We start from the raw sequence: 16,820 nt of genomic DNA on the forward strand, positions 1-16,820 counted from the left end.
AACTGCCCGAAGTCATACACAGCTTGTAGGTGGTAGAGTGTGGGTTTGGTTTCCCGAGCTGGGGCTCCTAATGGTTCCACCGTAGGGCAGGTTATTGGTCTTTGCAGGGGAGGGACATGAGGCAGGAAGAGGCAAAGGTATGCATCTGTGAGTAGTAGAATCCATTGGATTGAGAACCAGAGTTCTTGACCTTTCTCTCATAAGGAGCTCTTACCCGCCCCACCCACCACCGTCTCCTGGGGTCACCTCCTAAACACACAACCAAACATGCAGAGGCATTTATTATGCCCCCCAAAATGTAATCATATGAGGTCACAGAGATAATACAGCAAGACTAGTTATGATTATGTGCTTTCTACTAATACCAACTTAGCAATTGTTGGTGGAATGAGTGAATAAATAAAGTGAATCGCTCCTGGACTCTTCAGAATTTAGATTCTGGAGATATAGGACAGGGGCTCCTGGGAAAAGCAGTAAACTCCAGGACATTCTCGTGGGAAGGAGACCATCCTGGACCATAGTCACGTTCCCCCTAGATGGCACAGGGTTCTTGGGCTGCAGTGCCAAAACACTTCTGTTAAAATCCCACTGAAGAAGAAGAAAGATTCTCTTTCCCGTGAAGAAAGATTCTCTTTCCCGTGTATCATAACTGGCTCCGCTTTGGGTGATTCTGAATGTTTGGTTTCTTTAAACAGCTTTGCTGAGATGCAGTTCATGTATCATACAATTTACCAATCCTAGAACATTTGACTACCTCAGAAAGAAAATCTGTCCCCACTAGCTATTACCTCCTCCCAATCCTCTTCCCCCTGCTCCTACACTACATGGACTTCTGGGACTGGCTTCTTTCACTTCACATGTTTTCAGGGTCCATCCACGTTGTATTGTGCGTCTGAGCTTCATGCCTTTCTATGTCTTAGTAATATTCCATTGTTCGAATGGACCGCATTTCATTTTGTTCTTTCATCGGTAGATGGACGTTGGGTTGTTTCCAGTTTGGAGTTATTATGAATCATGAATGCTTCTCTGAAGATTCATGTACAAGGTTTTGAGTGGATGTGCATTTACATTTCCTTGAGTATATATACCTAGGAGTGGAATCGCTGGGTCATGTGGTAGCTCTCTCTGTAACCTTTTGAGGAACTACCAGACTGTTTTCCAAAGCTCCTACGCTGGTTTTCGTGCCCACTAAGACCTGCGTGTTCTTGCTCATCATTCATGCTCATCTTCACAAATCACAAGATTCCGTTTATGTGAACTTTTGGAGCACACAAAATTTATGAATGGTGCTGGAAATCAGCACAGTGGTTTCAAACGCCTGGAGGAGGACAGAGACGATTGGAAAACTCACAGGGACCTTTCTGGGTGAGGGGAATGTTTTGTATCTTGGTGATTTGGTGTTTTTGGTACATGCATTTGTCAAAACTCATCAAACTGTTCACTACAGATCTGGATGTCTCACTGTTAATTGAGCCTGAATTTAAAAAAAAAATGAAAAAAAAATGAAAAAAGCATAAGTGGAGAAGAAAAACAAAAATAATGTAAGTTATCTCCAGCCATGACTTATCTTGCCCACCTTCCCCTGGACAGAGGGCCTGTACCTGGCAGGCAAGGCCAAGTGTGAGAGGTTTTTAATTGATGTGATTAACTGCGTCTCAATAGGGAGCCTCGTTAACACCAAAAGGGAGGAAAGGAAGTTATTTTTCACTCTCCTAACTAGGAGAAGGCTGGAAGGGAGTTGTAGGGGGTGCTTGGAGGGCTGGTCCCTGCAAAGGGGGAGGGGCATTGGGAGATCTTGTGCCAGGTCCCTCTGACTAGTAGAACTGCATTTCCCTTGGCATTAAGATACTTTTTGCATGGGGGGTGGGGACGGGCAACATTTTCTCTGTTGTTGCAAAATCTAGTCTCCATTTTCATCTATGGAAAGGAGGAAACCAACCCTGATTTTTTTTTGGAGGGTGGGGTATGTTTTTCAAAGCTGCATCATTCACCAGAACACACTTCGGTCTAGAGAGAACACTCTTTAACCCTTCCTTAATGCATTAGTGGCTGATGAACAGACAATAACAGGAAATACACACAAAAAAAGAAGTGAAAGGTTTTATCTCCCCCTTAGACTCTGCAGAGAAATTTATGGATGGATATAAACTCACAGAAGATCAGGAGTGGACCAACATTGTTAATTGCCGGGAAAAATGTTTTATAAAATTGCAAAAATCGTATCATTTTATTTGTGGGCTAGAACAACAGCCTAGGAGTATAAATGCCATTATTTTTTGGAGGATGAGATTATACTGTGATTTTTTTTTTCCTATTGCTAATCTGTGATTTGTTTTTTTCCAATGACGTTTATTGCTTGTGAGTCCAATTGTTTGTTAAGGAGTTATTTTGGTTTCCATAGGCTTGCTCGGCCCTCCCCACCATGCTCCCAGGTTATGAACTTTAAGACAGCACTGACTAAGGATCAAACACGAACTTCGGGGTTAGGCAGATCAGGGTTCAATCTTGTAGGATCATGAGCAAGTCTGTGTGTCTTGGTTTCCCCCTCAGAAGAATGGAACTGGTCACGCTCTCGCTGATCGAGATGGGAACCCTCCAGCGCAGTACTTGGCCCCTCCTGTTCACTCACTACTTTTCCACCCCCCTCTCAGCATGATCCCTTCCTGGTACCTTGGAACCTAGCACTCAGCATTGTGGTCCAGGCGACTCCTGATTGCCGAGCTGCAGCTCTCAGATCATTGCAGAAGCTTATATACACCTGCGCACCATGTGTGGCATCTGTGTGTGTGCGCGTGTGTGTGCATCAAGCACTTCGGTGTGTGTAGTGCGACGTTAAACAAAACCTCCCTCCCTGTGGATCAATTAGGACAGCTCGCTGCAGGGGCTGGTATCTGTCACAAACCAAAGGTGGAAACTAATTGCAGGAAACCTCTGGGTGACTGCGCTGTTTATGTTCCTTCTGGCAGCACGTTCCTGGCGGTGGTGACATCGGTCTGCAAGCAGTCAGCCCGATAGGTTGGAAATGTTCTCTTCCCGCAGCTCAGGATAGAGAATGCCGTCCCGGGCTGAGTGTGAGTATCATTTTTCCAGTCCTGGGGGAAGGGCTCAGCACAGGGTGAGTCAGGGTTTTGCAAATTTATGTTTACGCTGGTGGAACACGCAGGGCACACATGGGCAAAAGCGATTTGCACTCATGCAAAACAGGAGCCACGTGCTGTCATCTGCTTCCCCTCCTCACCTTTGCAGCCCTCCTTCTGGCTCCAGAATGCCTGCCCCAGCCCCTTTTCTCGGCTTCTTTTTATGGCAGTGGTTTTCAAACTTCAGTTTGCAAATGACCACCTGGGAAACTTGGTAAAATGCAGATCCCTGGGCTTCCCCCACCAGATTTTTTAACTCAGTGGCTCCGGGGTGGGGCCTGGGAAATGGGATTTTCACCAAACATCTCAGATAGGTCCGTTTGACCAGGAAGGTACTCTCTGTATTAGTTTCAACATATGAAGACCGAGCTGCAAGATGGAAATGGTGATCCATTTTTTTAAGATTTTATTTATTTATTTATGAGAGAGAGAGAGAGGCAGAGACACAGGCAGAGGGAGAAGCAGGCTCCATGCAGGGAGCCCGACGTGGGACTCGATCCCGGGACTCCAGGATCACACCCTGGGCTGAAGGCGGCGCCAAACCGCTGAGCCACCAGGGCTGCCCTGGTGATACTTTTTTTATATAACTTTATAACAGTTTGTCAAATGCAGCTCCACGGTTTGCAGTTATGTGGGAATTATTTTTTTACGTAGGAGCCAGGTAGGGTTAACATATTTGGTAGCTTTCTGCAAGGCCTACGAAAGCCTTTAGAGAAGCTCTAACACCACAAACCAGGTTCTGAGGAGTGAAGCCTAGATGATGTTGTGTTCCTAGCATTTTCGATCCGGAAGGACCTTTTGAAATGTTCTTCTTCAGTGCCCAGATTTGACTATCAGAGAACCCGAGTCCTAGAGGGAGAGTGACTCGTCCACGGCCACACAGCAGGTTCCAGAAGAGGCCACATTAAAGGACAGCATTTACAGCTTTGTGCGTGTGCACAAGGGTTCAAGGGTGTGCGACTTCGCCCCCTGCCGTCTCTCCTCGCATCTCTCTTTCACTCTGGCTTTTCTCCCCTTCGTCCCTGTGTTCTCAGGTGGTTTGGATGCCCAACCTGGAGCCTTGAGTAGGGGCAGCGGGGAAGGCGAGGGGGGGAGGGCGGTACTCTGTGTGGAAACCACTAACCTGGGATGCCTGGGTGGCTCAGCGGTTGAGCGTCTGCCTTCAGCTCAGGGCATAATCCTGGGTCCTGGGATCGAATCCCGCATTAGGCTCCCCACGGGAAGCCTGCTTCTCCCTCTGCCTGTGTCTCTGCCTCTCTCTCTGTGTCTCTCATGAATAAATAAATAAAATCTTAAAAACAAAAAAAAAGGAAGCCGTTAACCAACAGGCATCACACATGACGAGGCCAGGCTTTAGCATAATCCTCTGCAGAGAAAGAAGGGCCGAGTCCCTCACTGAGCACGAGGCTTTAGACAGCTGGCAGACATCTCAGCACATATTGTACACCGTGTGCTAGGCGTTGTGCAATGAAGGCAGCAGCAAATAAAACTGGACAAAGCCCCTGCCCTCAGAGAACTTCCACGTCTTCACCCACCCATTTATTATCTGCCGAGCCCCCTACCATGCACCCGGCCCCCCGACGATTGCACACCTGAAGCTGAGGTTTCAGTCGGGGAGACAGACAGGAAGCAGGATGACAGATCCATACACAAGTAGGGCATTTCAGAGAGTTCCAAGTGCCAGGAAGAAAGTAAAACAAGATAAGGGGAAGGCGAGCCGTGGGGTGCAGGTCACCCTGTGGCTTTTCTCCTTGCTTGCATGGTCTTGGCAGCCCACCTGACCTAGGGGCCTAGGGCTATATTGGGAAGTAGATGGTCTCTGGGTTAGGGGGCCCACAGCCTGTGTGAACTCTAACATCCTCATAACAAGATGGTCATATTGATTTCAGACCGTACCTGTCATTTCTTGACCCCTGATTCTATGCTAGGGGCGCTGCGAGGGCTTTCCATGCATTTCCTCCCTCAGCTGTCACAGCACTGCTATGAGGTTGGGGGTGTTATTAGTACCATGACGGTTTGTGGATGGGAACCTGAGACATAGGAAGGTAAGGAACTTGCTCATGATCACATGGCTAAGGAAGGTGCCCCCGGGATGCACACCCAGCAGCTCATCTCTAAAACACCCAAGCTTAACCACTGTGCCTTAAGGCCCCTGGAACCACTGCCTTACTCTCCTATAGCAGGAAGTCCTTGTGATGTTGGAAGAAAGCCTGGGCTATGGAGTCAGGCCCATTCCTGTCTGGGCACCTCATCCTCTCTCAGCCCTAAATGCTGATTGGTAAAGTGGAAATGGGGATACCTACTACCTCACAGCATTGATAAAAGGGCCAAAAGAAATGGAAATATTTTAAGATGTTGGGCACTCAATGTATTTTCAGTTCTCGCTGATTGGATGAACAAGTGATAAATTACATGTGCTCTGAGAAGTAACATGCCTGGGCTGTTCATTTTCCCAGACTCCCCATCTTCTGAAGATTTCGGTTGCCCTTCCTTTACCTGCTGTGATAGCTCTGGCTGACAAGTAGCGAGCAGAGGGGATGTGTAATTTCTGTCCTTCACATGGAAATGCTAGTGGGAGACCGTCCAGAGGTCCCTCTCTCTTCTGGCCTAGTGGCCTGCAAGTGCCCTGCGTAGGCCTGCTTTGCTTGGAGCGAGCCCTGAGTGCAATCTCCGGTTGACCTGTGTGGGACTTAGAGCCCGAATGAACAATTAGCTTTTGCTGTTTTAAGCCTCTGAACGTTGAGGATACGGGTTAGTGCAGCAGAGCATTGATGCTCCTGAGTGATGCAGCCTGCAAGGCAAACATTTGAATCACACCCCGGGTTGACTGGGAGGGTCTGCCTGGAGCCTTGAGGGGCCCCACATTCCTGAGGTCCCATCTGGGCTCCTGAGGAAAGTGTGCTCTGATGGATCGGTGATGTCGGCCACGCTGGCAGGTGGGACGTGGGTGCTCTGGGACCATGTGCCTCCTTCCTGACCGGGTTCTTCCTCCGGCCCATCCTGAGGGCTGCCCCCAGACGGAACTCCTCCTAAACTTCTCCCCTCAGCTGCGCCGCTTTATGCAGCTGTAGTTTCTCTTTCATGGCTTAGACTCCTCTATCTGGCTTTTAGGGTCCTCAAAATTCAGGTGCTAACTCACCCTCCCAAGATTTCCAGATGTTTTCTTTCTGTTCTAGACTCAAGGAGCTCCTCATTGCCCCGGAGTGAGCCGCCCAGTTTCCCTGCTCCTGGCCAGGATCACAGGCCTCCCCCTCTTCCTTCTCCTCCCACTCCTTCCCCACCCCCCACCCTGTGGTCATCCCTCAGGTTGGGCTCTCAGAGCACTTCCTTCTCAGCCCACAGGGACCTGCCTCCTGGACCCAGACCACCCAGTGCCCACAAGCGATCAATCTTTCGATTGTCTGGTTTTGCTATCTTTGACTTCATTCCTCCCTGCTATCTAACATTCCTCGTGTTGGAGTCTTGACTCCCAAATTCAGTTCGACAGTCGAGGAATGGCCTTGGTGTTGCAATTCCTCACCCTGGCGTCTACGCGGTAACAGGCATTTGAGAAAGAAGTTGTCATAGAACTGGTTGGATCCCTGGTGCTGGGCTAGGGAGTGGAAGGCGACAACCAGAGCAAAGTCTCTGAGGACCTCTCTGTCCCTGGCTCTCACAGCCCAGTGCACCTGCCTCTCCCCCTCCCAGGCCGGACTTTCCACCCACAGCTAGCACAGTCCAGGCGCACGTCCAGTCCCCAAAGTGTCACACTTTTGAATCCAAAGATAGCAGCTGAAGCAGTCCAGCTCCGGGCACTGTTGTGATCAACTCTGGAGGAAGAGAAGGACAAGATGTCCAGGCAGTGCGCCTGCTTTGGGAGCTACGCTTCCCAGGTGAAGTGAGGTTTCAGCTGATCTGGAAGGAAGCGTGCCAGGAATGAGCCTGGTGGGCAGAGGAGTGCGCTGTGGAAGCCCCAGCCTACATAGAGCCCCAGCCCCTGGAGACTTCACCAGGTGTGAGCAGGAGCACCGGAGAAGGTTTAAGACCTCCACACACCCCCCCCTCCAGGGCAGGTGGCTCAAGAGGTTTAGTGCTGCCTTCAAACCAGGGTGTGATCCTGGAGACCCAGGGTCGAGTCCCGCGTTGGGCTCCCTGCATGGAGCCTGCTTCTCCCTATGCCTGTGTCTCTGCCTCTCTCTCTCTCAATCTCTCTCTCTGTCTCTGTCTCTCACAAATAAGTAAAATCTTAAAAAAAATGACCCCCCCAAAAGAAACCCCAAAACTCTAAAAATATCCAAATCCAGAACCATAATCCACTAGCTACAACTGTTCCTGTGTGTGAGCCTACATCCCAAGGAGACGCGTTTGCAGGGCACGTAGGATTTTTCAACTGCAGTTTTTCCCAGTGCTTATTGCTCTGTTTCTTCTTCTCTCCTGGAGGCCTTAGGCTGATACCGTCCCCCACCCTCTCACTGTCGCATTCACCACCTCCGCTCCCCAAGCTGGCCTGAGTGAAGGAGATCGTTTTGTACACAGAAACCCTCTGTAAAAAGTTGTGAGCGCTCCTGAACAGACAGATCCTGCAACAGGCAAGTAGAGCCTCAGTGACCTGAGGCGGGTGGGGGAGTCTCCCTTCCCCAAGGCTCCCAGTGTGACTGGCCTCCCTCTCCCCGCAGGTACCAGACGTGAGAATAACAGGCTTGGGAGTTTACTCTAAGAGTTTGTAGGCAGCCTGGCACATGCCTCCATCACTGGTGGCAGCATAAATTGGCCTTTCGGGAAAAACTCTGTCAGGAGTCATGAAAGCCTCACGGTGACCTTGTGTCCCTATTTAAGGAATGTATTGAAAAGACATGCACCAGGAGGGAAGGCACTGGTTTGCAGGGAGGCGGGTTTTTGAAGCCGGGCACCTTTAGGAGCGAAATTGCAAACAAAGTGGCGCCCAGGGATACATGGTATTTGGGCACCACTGAGTCTTTTCCCAGGCATCTGAGGGATCAGAAGAGGTGTTCACTTTAAAGAGAGCATGACAGTCACATATGGCATTGTGTCCTTCCTGGATTATGGGAAGTTACAGGAAGAGAGCAGCAACTTTGTTGGAAAAAGGAAGATTTGCCCTCTTGGTGGCATAACAGGCAAGTTAGGATGGTTTCCACCTCTTGCCTCTTCTTTTTTGGTGACTTACCTTATCTAGCTAAAAATGCATTCCTTGCCACGACAGAAAAGAAAAAAAAATAGACATGTGGATTTGGAGGGCCCAGGAGCGGACTCGCAAACACAGCCTGGACTGCTGTCTGTCTCAGGCTCGTGCTGGGACATCTCGGGCACCTGCGGGGAGGGGTGGGTGCTGCTCCCAGGTCCGAAGCCCTGTGCTGCACCCAACGAGGTGAGGTGCACCCAGCGAGGCTGAGGTGCCCTGTGGAGCTCCTGGTCCAGCGTCGGGCCTGAGCCTGAGCTCCCTGGAGGATATGCTCCCAACCGCCCAAGTGGGTCAAGCAGCGTCACTCATCATTGTGCTTTTTGTCCTGCCTGCGTCCTGTCTCTTCTACACCTTGTCAGAAGGGTGCCAGCTGGGTAAGGTCCTAATCCCCATTTTACAGGCGAGAAAGCCGAGTCCTTGGTTGCCATCCAGTTGCTGCATTCCAGACCTCGGCTCTGCCCATGTCTCCTCTGTAGGGCATTTTTTTGGTATCTAATTTTGCAATGGGGAAACTGAGGCCGTAAGTTACTTGCCAGTAGGCCCACAGCTGGTAACAATCAATCACGGGAACATTTATAGCTGGGTTTTCTGACTCCAGATGGGTTGCAATTTTTTTCGTTTGAGTTGTTATGAAAGCCTCCTCTGCTGGCCTCTGCAAGACCCCTGTCTTTCTTCCTGTCGGGTTTTGCCCTGTTCCATTCCCTTTGCTCCTCACAGGCATCCAATCTGGTGGGTTTGCTGTGTGCCACCCATGGGGACCTACTGTAGGGCTGTGATTGGGTATCTTTTCACTTGGACGAACAGGGTTCTGCTAGAGAACTCTGCTCCCTGTCCCTTTACTTGGTTCTATCTTCTTTAGATCCAGTCTTGGTGCACAACGTACGGGTAGCTCACCGGAGGGGCCGCATCTGGCCTTCCCTTGCCTCGGGTCTTGCCCTCTCCGCTTCTCTGGTCCCTGGAGGTGGACACTATGGAAGCCCAGCCAAGTTCTGTGAAGACACCTCACACCTGTGCCCGTGGGGTCTGTGGGAGAGTTTCTCTGGTATGGACTCAGGGCGGCGATGGATGGATGAGTCATTAGGTGTGCTCATATTTAATTTCACAAGTACTGCCAGATTGTTTTCCAGAATGACTGGACCAGTTTACACTTCCACCGGTGCAGTGTTCAGGGGTTTCTGTTTCCCATGTCCTCCCCAGCACCTGCTATTGTCAGATGTCTCGGAAAGCAACCATTTGGTAGCTTGGGCACGCCAGCACAGAGGATCCGCAGCTCTGTGAAGCTCTTTCCTGCTACAGACTTCACCTTATCACAGCAGCATTCCAAGGGGGAAGAATGTCCAATGGGAAAAGGGGTTCCTTCTTACCGCACCTCTCTTATCTTCTATTAGGGAATAAAATTTCTTCCAGTAATCCCCAGTAGACTTCCCCTCATGTCCCGCTGGCCCGATGGGGCCAGGAGTCATCCCTAAGCCACTCCCTGACAGAGACAGCAGGATCGCCGTGGCCTCCACGTGCCTCTTCTGAGTGTCTGAACAGAACTGGGAAGAGGGGCTCCTGGGTGGCTCAGATGGTTAAGTGTCTGGGCTCAGGTCATGATCTCCAGGTCCTGGGATCGAGCTCCGCATCGGGCTCCCGGCTCACTGGGGAGTCTGCTCCTCCCTCTCCCTCTGCCTCTCCCCTGCTTATGCACTCTCTCCCTCTCTGTATCTCTTGGTCTCAAATGAATAAATAAAATCTTAAAAAAAAAAAAAAAAAAGAACTGGGAATAGCTGAATAAGGAGGGAGAGACGTGGCTGACTGTTGTTCAGCCAGCAGTGGACTCTCCTTCCACACCAGACCTTTAATTTTGCCAATTTTTTGAGTCATGCTGCCTCTTCCATACATTCTGTTCACCCCCAATTCTTTGCAGTTAGCCAATTGCAGAGGATTTCTAAAGCAACGAGTCGACCAGCACATGGCCATTGCCTTGGGGATTTGATCGGTCCAGCTCCTTTTTATTTTTTAAGGATTTATTTATTTATTTATTTATTTATTTATTTATGAGAGAGAGAGAGAGAGAGAGAGAGAGGCGGAGACACAGGCAGAGGGAGAAGCAGGCTCCATGCAGGGAGCCCGACGTGGGACTCGATCCCGGGTCTCCAGGATCACACCCCGGGCGGCCAAAGGCAGGCGCCAAACCGCTGAGCCACCCAGGGATCCCCTCAGCTCCTTTTGGAATCTACCGTTCTTCTGGCCAGGCAGTGTCAGACCTCCTGTCCCAGCTGCCCTAATTTAGGTCTCGGTGTGGGCTCCCCAGGGAAGAGGTCACTATGGAGATTCCAGGGCGGAGCACCCAAGTTGCTGCCTCTGCTGTGCTTCCAAGGCACAATGCCAGCTGAGGGCAGGTGGGGAAGAGCACCTGTCAGGGAGCAGTGCTCCTGTAGGCAGCAGCTTCTCATGAGGCACACGCAGACTATAGTAACCCTTGTGGTTCCACCTAACCAAAGAAATTAATCTCTAAGTGATACCTAATGGTACGATTTAGTGAGTACACATTCTGTGTCAGATGACCCAATGAGCACTTTTTTTTTTTTCCCAATGAGCACTTTAATCTCACGATCTCACATAGCACTGCAGTCAGACCACCTGCAGCATGCCTGTTCTGACATTGGTTAGCTGTGTGGCCTTCAGCAAGTTACTTCACCTCTCTGTGTCTCCATTTTCGCATTTGTACACGGAGAATAACAATAGTATGTTACAAGCACTCGATGAGTCAAGAAATACACCACGCTGACTTAGAATGACACTGGCTTGGACATATAGTTCACATGTGATAAATATTAGCTGGTGCTGTTGCCATTTCTAAAAGTGAAGAAACCAGAGGCTCAGAGAGATCAACTTTCCAAATGTCAGACAGCTATGAGTAACAAGGACAGAATTTTTCTTTTCTTTTCTTTTTTTTTTTTTAGGACACAATTTGACCTGAGTTTCTGACTTGAAAGCTGGCTTTTTATGCATCCAACTATACATCATCCCTAGTAGCTCCATGGTCATAGGAACATTGCCATTATTCTCCTTATCAGTAGAATATAAAGTTTTAGCTGAAGACGCAGTGATTTTTTTTTTGTAAAGAAATGGTCTCAAAAGAAAAAAAAAAAAAGGAAGAAAAGAAACAATGTCTAACCACCAACCTTAAAGATAGAGTGTAATGATTCCAGCACCTGGTGGATGTGCAGGCCATTGCTGGAAGGTGGCTGGGGAGACAGGGACGCTGGGACATGAAAGAAGCCTGTGCCCTGGGACAGGAAAGGTACATCATTTTATTCCTGGTTCTGCCACAAAACCTTACTGGGCCTCAGTCTCTTCAATATTTATTTATTTATTTATTTATTTATTTATTTATTTATTTATTTATTTATTTATTTATGATTTTATTTATTTATTCATGAGAGGCACAGAGAGAGAGAGGCAGAGACACAGACAGAGGAAGAAGCAGGCTCCACGCAGGGAGCCTGATGTGGGATTTGATCCTGGGACTCCAGGATCACGCCCAGGGCTGAAGGCAGCGCTAAGCTGCTGAGCCACCCAGGGATCCCCTCTTCATCTTTAAATCAGGTTTCTATTATATTTCCTCCCAGTAGGGATTTAGGAAGCAGTTTATAAATTGAGCGTAGTCAGTGCTGCTAATTCCAGAATTAGGATTTGAACATGTCACCTCATATTTTGTCTCTTATCTCAATTCTCACGTACCCACACTCACACAAAATGTTAAGCATTGTGCCCCCCAGCTCCATGTAGTCATGGAAAGTCCCTGGAAACCAGGGCTTTAGAATCTTCTAGAAGAAATTTTTTTTTCCTTGCCTGACTAAGCCAAATGACCTGAAGTCAGGAGCCACTGGGATTTGGGGGAGGGTGGGATAGCTCTAGTGTCTTGTCGGTCTGGGCAGGGGGGCAAATAAATAAGGTAGCTCTCTGCCACGGGAGATGTACCCTTGCCAGATTTCTCCATGAGAACATTTTCGGGTATAGGAGTGCTGGGTGCGAGGGACCAAGCACTTGGTCTGAATAACGGATCATAGGCTCAGGAGTGTGGCTTTTTAAGCAAAAATGATGGCTTCATGGCCTGAATATCCCAGGAGGACTTTTAAGCCTAACCCTGCATAGGAAGAGGCTCAACTCTCTTTTATTTTTATTTATTTTATTCCAATGTCCCTTCCTCTCTTTCCTTCTTTCTTTGTCATCGTCCTTCTCTTCCTACTTCAATTTCCAGTTCCGGGGATCCCTGGGTGGCTCAGCGGTTTAGCGCCTGCCTTCGGCCCAGGGTGTGATCCTGGAGTCCTGGGATCAAGTCCCACGTCGGGCTCCCTGCATGGAGCCTGCTTATCCCTCTTCCTGTGTCTCTGCCTCTCTCTCTCTCTCTCTATGTCTATCATAAATAAATAAGTAAATCTTTAAAAAAAAAATTTCCAGTTCCCCAGCCGATAGGTTTCCCTTCGGGGGAGTCAGTCTACATCAGAAGAGTCTTACCTGTGATTCCAGATGGTCTACGCGTAAACCACAAAATCCCTGCATGTGTATGACATTTCTTTCCCTGTCGTGTGAGGTCTTAGAGCACACGAGCACCGTGATTTAAGCCACAGTCAAGAAGGTGCTTTGTTTCTGACCCGCTTCTCCTGAGTTTCCAGGCCACGATTTCCACTTGCCACTTACTAGCTGTTGCCCTTGTCTCCTCTGCACTGAGGGCCTATTCTTGGACACACGTGATGACATGGGGTTTTGTGATGACACAGCTGTGGATCCCAGGGTGGTCCAGCCCCGTTGGTGGAGAATCCTTCATTTCAGGAGGCCCTGGGCTCTGCCTTGATTTCCCTTTCTGCAGACAGGAAGCAGGATGGTCTCCAGAAATGTGCCTACCACACGTGGCTCTCTGGGGCCCTCTGCTTCTCTCCCAAGGGCAGCTTTTAGATCACATTCTGTTGACTCGGTCACCTGGTGCAGAACCACACACCTGAAAGATGGCCAAAGCCATTGCTCCTCAAATTTGAGCCACACACAGATCTCCAAGGAACCCTTGTTCAGTTGACCTGTGTGGGGCTGAGATCCTGCATTAATGGTGAGCTCCCAGGTGCTGCTGATGCCGCTGGCCCACACAGTGACCCATTTGGAATAGCAGGGAAACACCAAGTCCTCCTTCGACCCCTGTTCAGACCCCATGCAGTACCAGGTACTATCTAGAGCACCACATCGCGTGGACTCCAGCTCTGTCATCACTGGTTAGCTGTTCAGTAGACATTATTGCCTTTCATCTTTCTGACTATCCAGAGCGTATGGGAATATATATATTTTAGGTGAGACAACTGCTCAGAGATGTTAAATAACTCAGCAGAGGTCACACAGCTAAGTGACAGAGAGGAACGACCCAAGTGGTGAAGGTCATCTTCCATCACTGCTGTCCTCCATGAGCCTGTGTCTGGAATGGGATGCGTCTTTGCGTTAAAAAACAGGTTGGATGGTGAGTGTCATTTTCTCTTCTCTCCCTGCCTTTATCTCTGATATTTTACGCCTGGCTTCTTATTTTTAGGAGACTAGAAGACACTTGACAGAGGTAACACTGACCCAGAGAGAATTGAACTTGTGCCCAGTGACTAGAAGACACATGAAGCTGGAAAAAGGAGCCTAGAAGACCGCCATGTTTCCCCCCTAGAGGGGAACGCCCACCCACTCCCACCCCTCGCCCGTAACACATGATACATTTAGCAGCCATTTGGTCACTGCTGAGCTATCTTCATTTAATGTGGTTTTGACAGAATAGTTGGCCTGGAAATTTTATTTTCAATTAAACTTCCTTGTTGAACTGCTTTGGTTTTGAAAGGATTCCATTAGGATGGATAATTATATAGCAGTTGCTTCAAGGAGATATTTGCACTCAATTTCCGCTCGTAGGTGATTCAAATCAAATGCTTTTTCTTTTCCTCCCCAGAGCTGTTTCTGACCATCTTCCCCATACTACAGGCTTCTCATGAGGTATTTTTGGAAATCCAAATCAAAACAGCAATTTTGGCGGAGGCCATTTCTAGCTTAGCAGAGAAGCCGTATGTACCGATAAAAACAGCCAAAGAATTGGTACCTTTAAAAAGCACCAAAATCATCTCCCTTCCTGGGGGCTAAATTTGGGGAACCACAGACTATCCTTTGTGCTATCATATATTTCTTTGTGAACTCTAAAGTCAAAGACATGAAATTCCTTTAAAATTACCAAAGTTTTGGGGGGTCCGGGTAGCTCAGTCAGTTGAGCGTCTGACTCTTGGTTTTGGCTCAGGGCATGATCTCAGGGTCATGGGATCAAGCCCTGCCTTCAGCTCCACACTCAGCGTGGAGTCTGCTTGGAAAGCTCCCTCTCCCTCTGCCCCTCCCCCCGCTCATGTACTCTCTCTCTTAAATAAAAATAAAGTCTTTTTTAAAAATTAAAAAATTTTAAAAATCAAAGTTTTGTCCAATTGCAAACTATTGTCATCATCCTTTTGTTCAAGATGGCAGGCCTTGACAGAATTTTACCAAGGAATGTTTTGGCCTCTGGATCTCCCATGAAACACAGAAATCCCTTTACTTTCCCACACTGTACTGTTTCCTTCCTTCCCCAGAGCACATGTGACCTACCTGATTATATGACCCAAGCAGACAAACCTTCCTCTCACTCTTTAGCAGTACATGCAAATAGTAGGACGGACACATAGATAAATGAATAAAATCCTATTTTGCTCTTTTTTGAAAAAAAAATCATTTATTACATAACTAGTAAATATTTTCACCTTGAAAAAAAGAAAACTTTCCAAATAAAGCTCAAGTTCTTTTCAACCACTGGGTCCCTATCCTTGTTTCTTCAACTCTACTTGGGTTATTACTTTAGAACCCATCCTTGAAGACCTTTCTAATGTAAGTATGTGCGTGACATAGTAACACACGTGGTACTGTTCTTGGAGACCTTTGATATACCCTGGAGTGCTATCCAGGTCAGCTGCCTTACTCTTTGTAACTACCACCTAGCTTTATTACACTGTGTGGAAATACCTTTTATTTGGATCAAATACATGAATTCTGTATCTGTGTTCGTTCTCCTAGTAGTCCAGGATCCCTTCTCATGCATATGTTGAGAAATTAGCCATGTCCAAGACTATCTTTTGGTAGCTACGATGCATTTCATGAAAATCAGCCAGCTGCCTTGGAGATTATCCCAAACCAGTAGACAGAATCATGTGAAATGCTAAGGATTGCCAGAGGGACTTGAATGCCCTTGTCTGCAGAAGCTAGGGAAGTGCACTGTGTGTGGGGAATTCCACGGGTCTGCATAGTGAGTGATGTTAGACACAGTGTTGGCTCTGTTCATAGCCAGTTGAATTTCCTTGGGCAGGTCATTTCCTCTCTGGGGACCTTTTTTCCTCATCCACACAATGGACTCAGGGTGCCTTTTCTAGCTATTAGACTCTGAATAATAATAGGGTTTATGCAATGCCCCAGGATCATATACAGAATGTATTAGCTTACTCTTCACAATGTGTCCAGATGGGAGGGGGCAGTTTTAGAAGACGTTTTAACTTTAGCTGTAATTAAAATACATTTAACAATTTTTAAATAGAGATATAACCCAAAGAGTTCCTCGGAATAGAAGTCACAAAGTCCAGAATGTACCACCTTTTTTTTTTCCTACTCTTCTTTCTTATTACTTTATTATCAAATTAAAAGGTATTATTTTTTTAATTTTTTATTTTTTTTGCTTTGCTTTGCTTTATGCAATCTTTTTGTTCTAAGTAAGGCAGTGTGGTGTTGGGGAAAGAGGCTATGGACCTCTGAGCTCTGCTTGCAGGCTTCTCTAGTTCCAGCTATGTGATCTTAGATAAGTCACTAACCTTCTCTGGATTCCCATCTGTTAATATTATGATTTCAAATTACCCAAACGTCCTCTAAAAAAAAATATTTTATAAAAACCAAAACAGTTGAAAACCACACACACTTGTGTTTCATCTGGCATTTCTGAACCTTGTCACCTGCACATAGTTCATCTTGTGAATTGATGGGACACCCTAAAAGGCCGCCAAAACCCTGAAATCACCTTTCACATGAGAAGAGTGCAGCTGGTGAAGACCTTCAGTGGCTTCCTAGGGAGGCCCAGAGAAGGTTCTGTGCAACCATGATTCATAGAGAGACTTTCCCCCCTGAACCCTGAAACTCGTGTTGCTTTGAGATGCAGGACCACAAGTGTCACAGGGTCTGATTCACACATAGGCGGGTTTTCCTGGAGGTCCCAGTCAGGTTTCCCCACACGGGGCGAGAATTCTGGCCCCTGGCCTTGGCATTACACGGTGGTCTGAGATAGTGTGATTGTGCAGGTGAAAGGTCATGGTAAGTGGCTGTGAAAACCGGGTGGGTGTTGTAGTCCTACAGGGTTCCTGTGGCATTTGGCTACGCTGCGCCCCACACTTTTTCGTCCTCCTGTGGTGCTGCTGTTTCTGACATCTCTTGGGGTCTGT

At 48.0% G+C, this 16,820-nt stretch overlaps 1 protein-coding gene across 7 annotated transcripts in view; it reads left to right on the top strand.

Moving 5' to 3' along the window:
* The window catches only part of LOC144283315 (uncharacterized), a 237,817-nt gene extending 222,667 nt beyond the window's left edge, over positions 1 to 15,150 (top strand). For 4 of the 7 annotated variants that reach the window (XR_013351795.1, XR_013351797.1, XR_013351816.1 and 1 more), the window contains 2 exons: positions 2,967 to 3,071; positions 13,877 to 15,150. Coding sequence is in view for 3 of the 7 variants with exons in the window: in XM_077847215.1 (XP_077703341.1) it covers positions 2,967 to 3,015 (49 nt within the window). In the remaining 4 variants the exon portion in view is untranslated. Of the gene's footprint in view, positions 1 to 2,966; positions 3,072 to 7,556; positions 7,706 to 13,876 lie in introns of all 7 variants that reach the window. The other 3 variants (XM_077847216.1, XM_077847217.1, XR_013351798.1) reach the window with 3 other exon arrangements.
* Positions 15,151 to 16,820: the final 1,670 nt, after the last annotated feature.

Source organism: Canis aureus, chromosome 14 (assembly GCF_053574225.1).
Source record: "Canis aureus isolate CA01 chromosome 14, VMU_Caureus_v.1.0, whole genome shotgun sequence".
Classification (NCBI taxonomy): domain Eukaryota; kingdom Metazoa; phylum Chordata; class Mammalia; order Carnivora; family Canidae; genus Canis; species Canis aureus.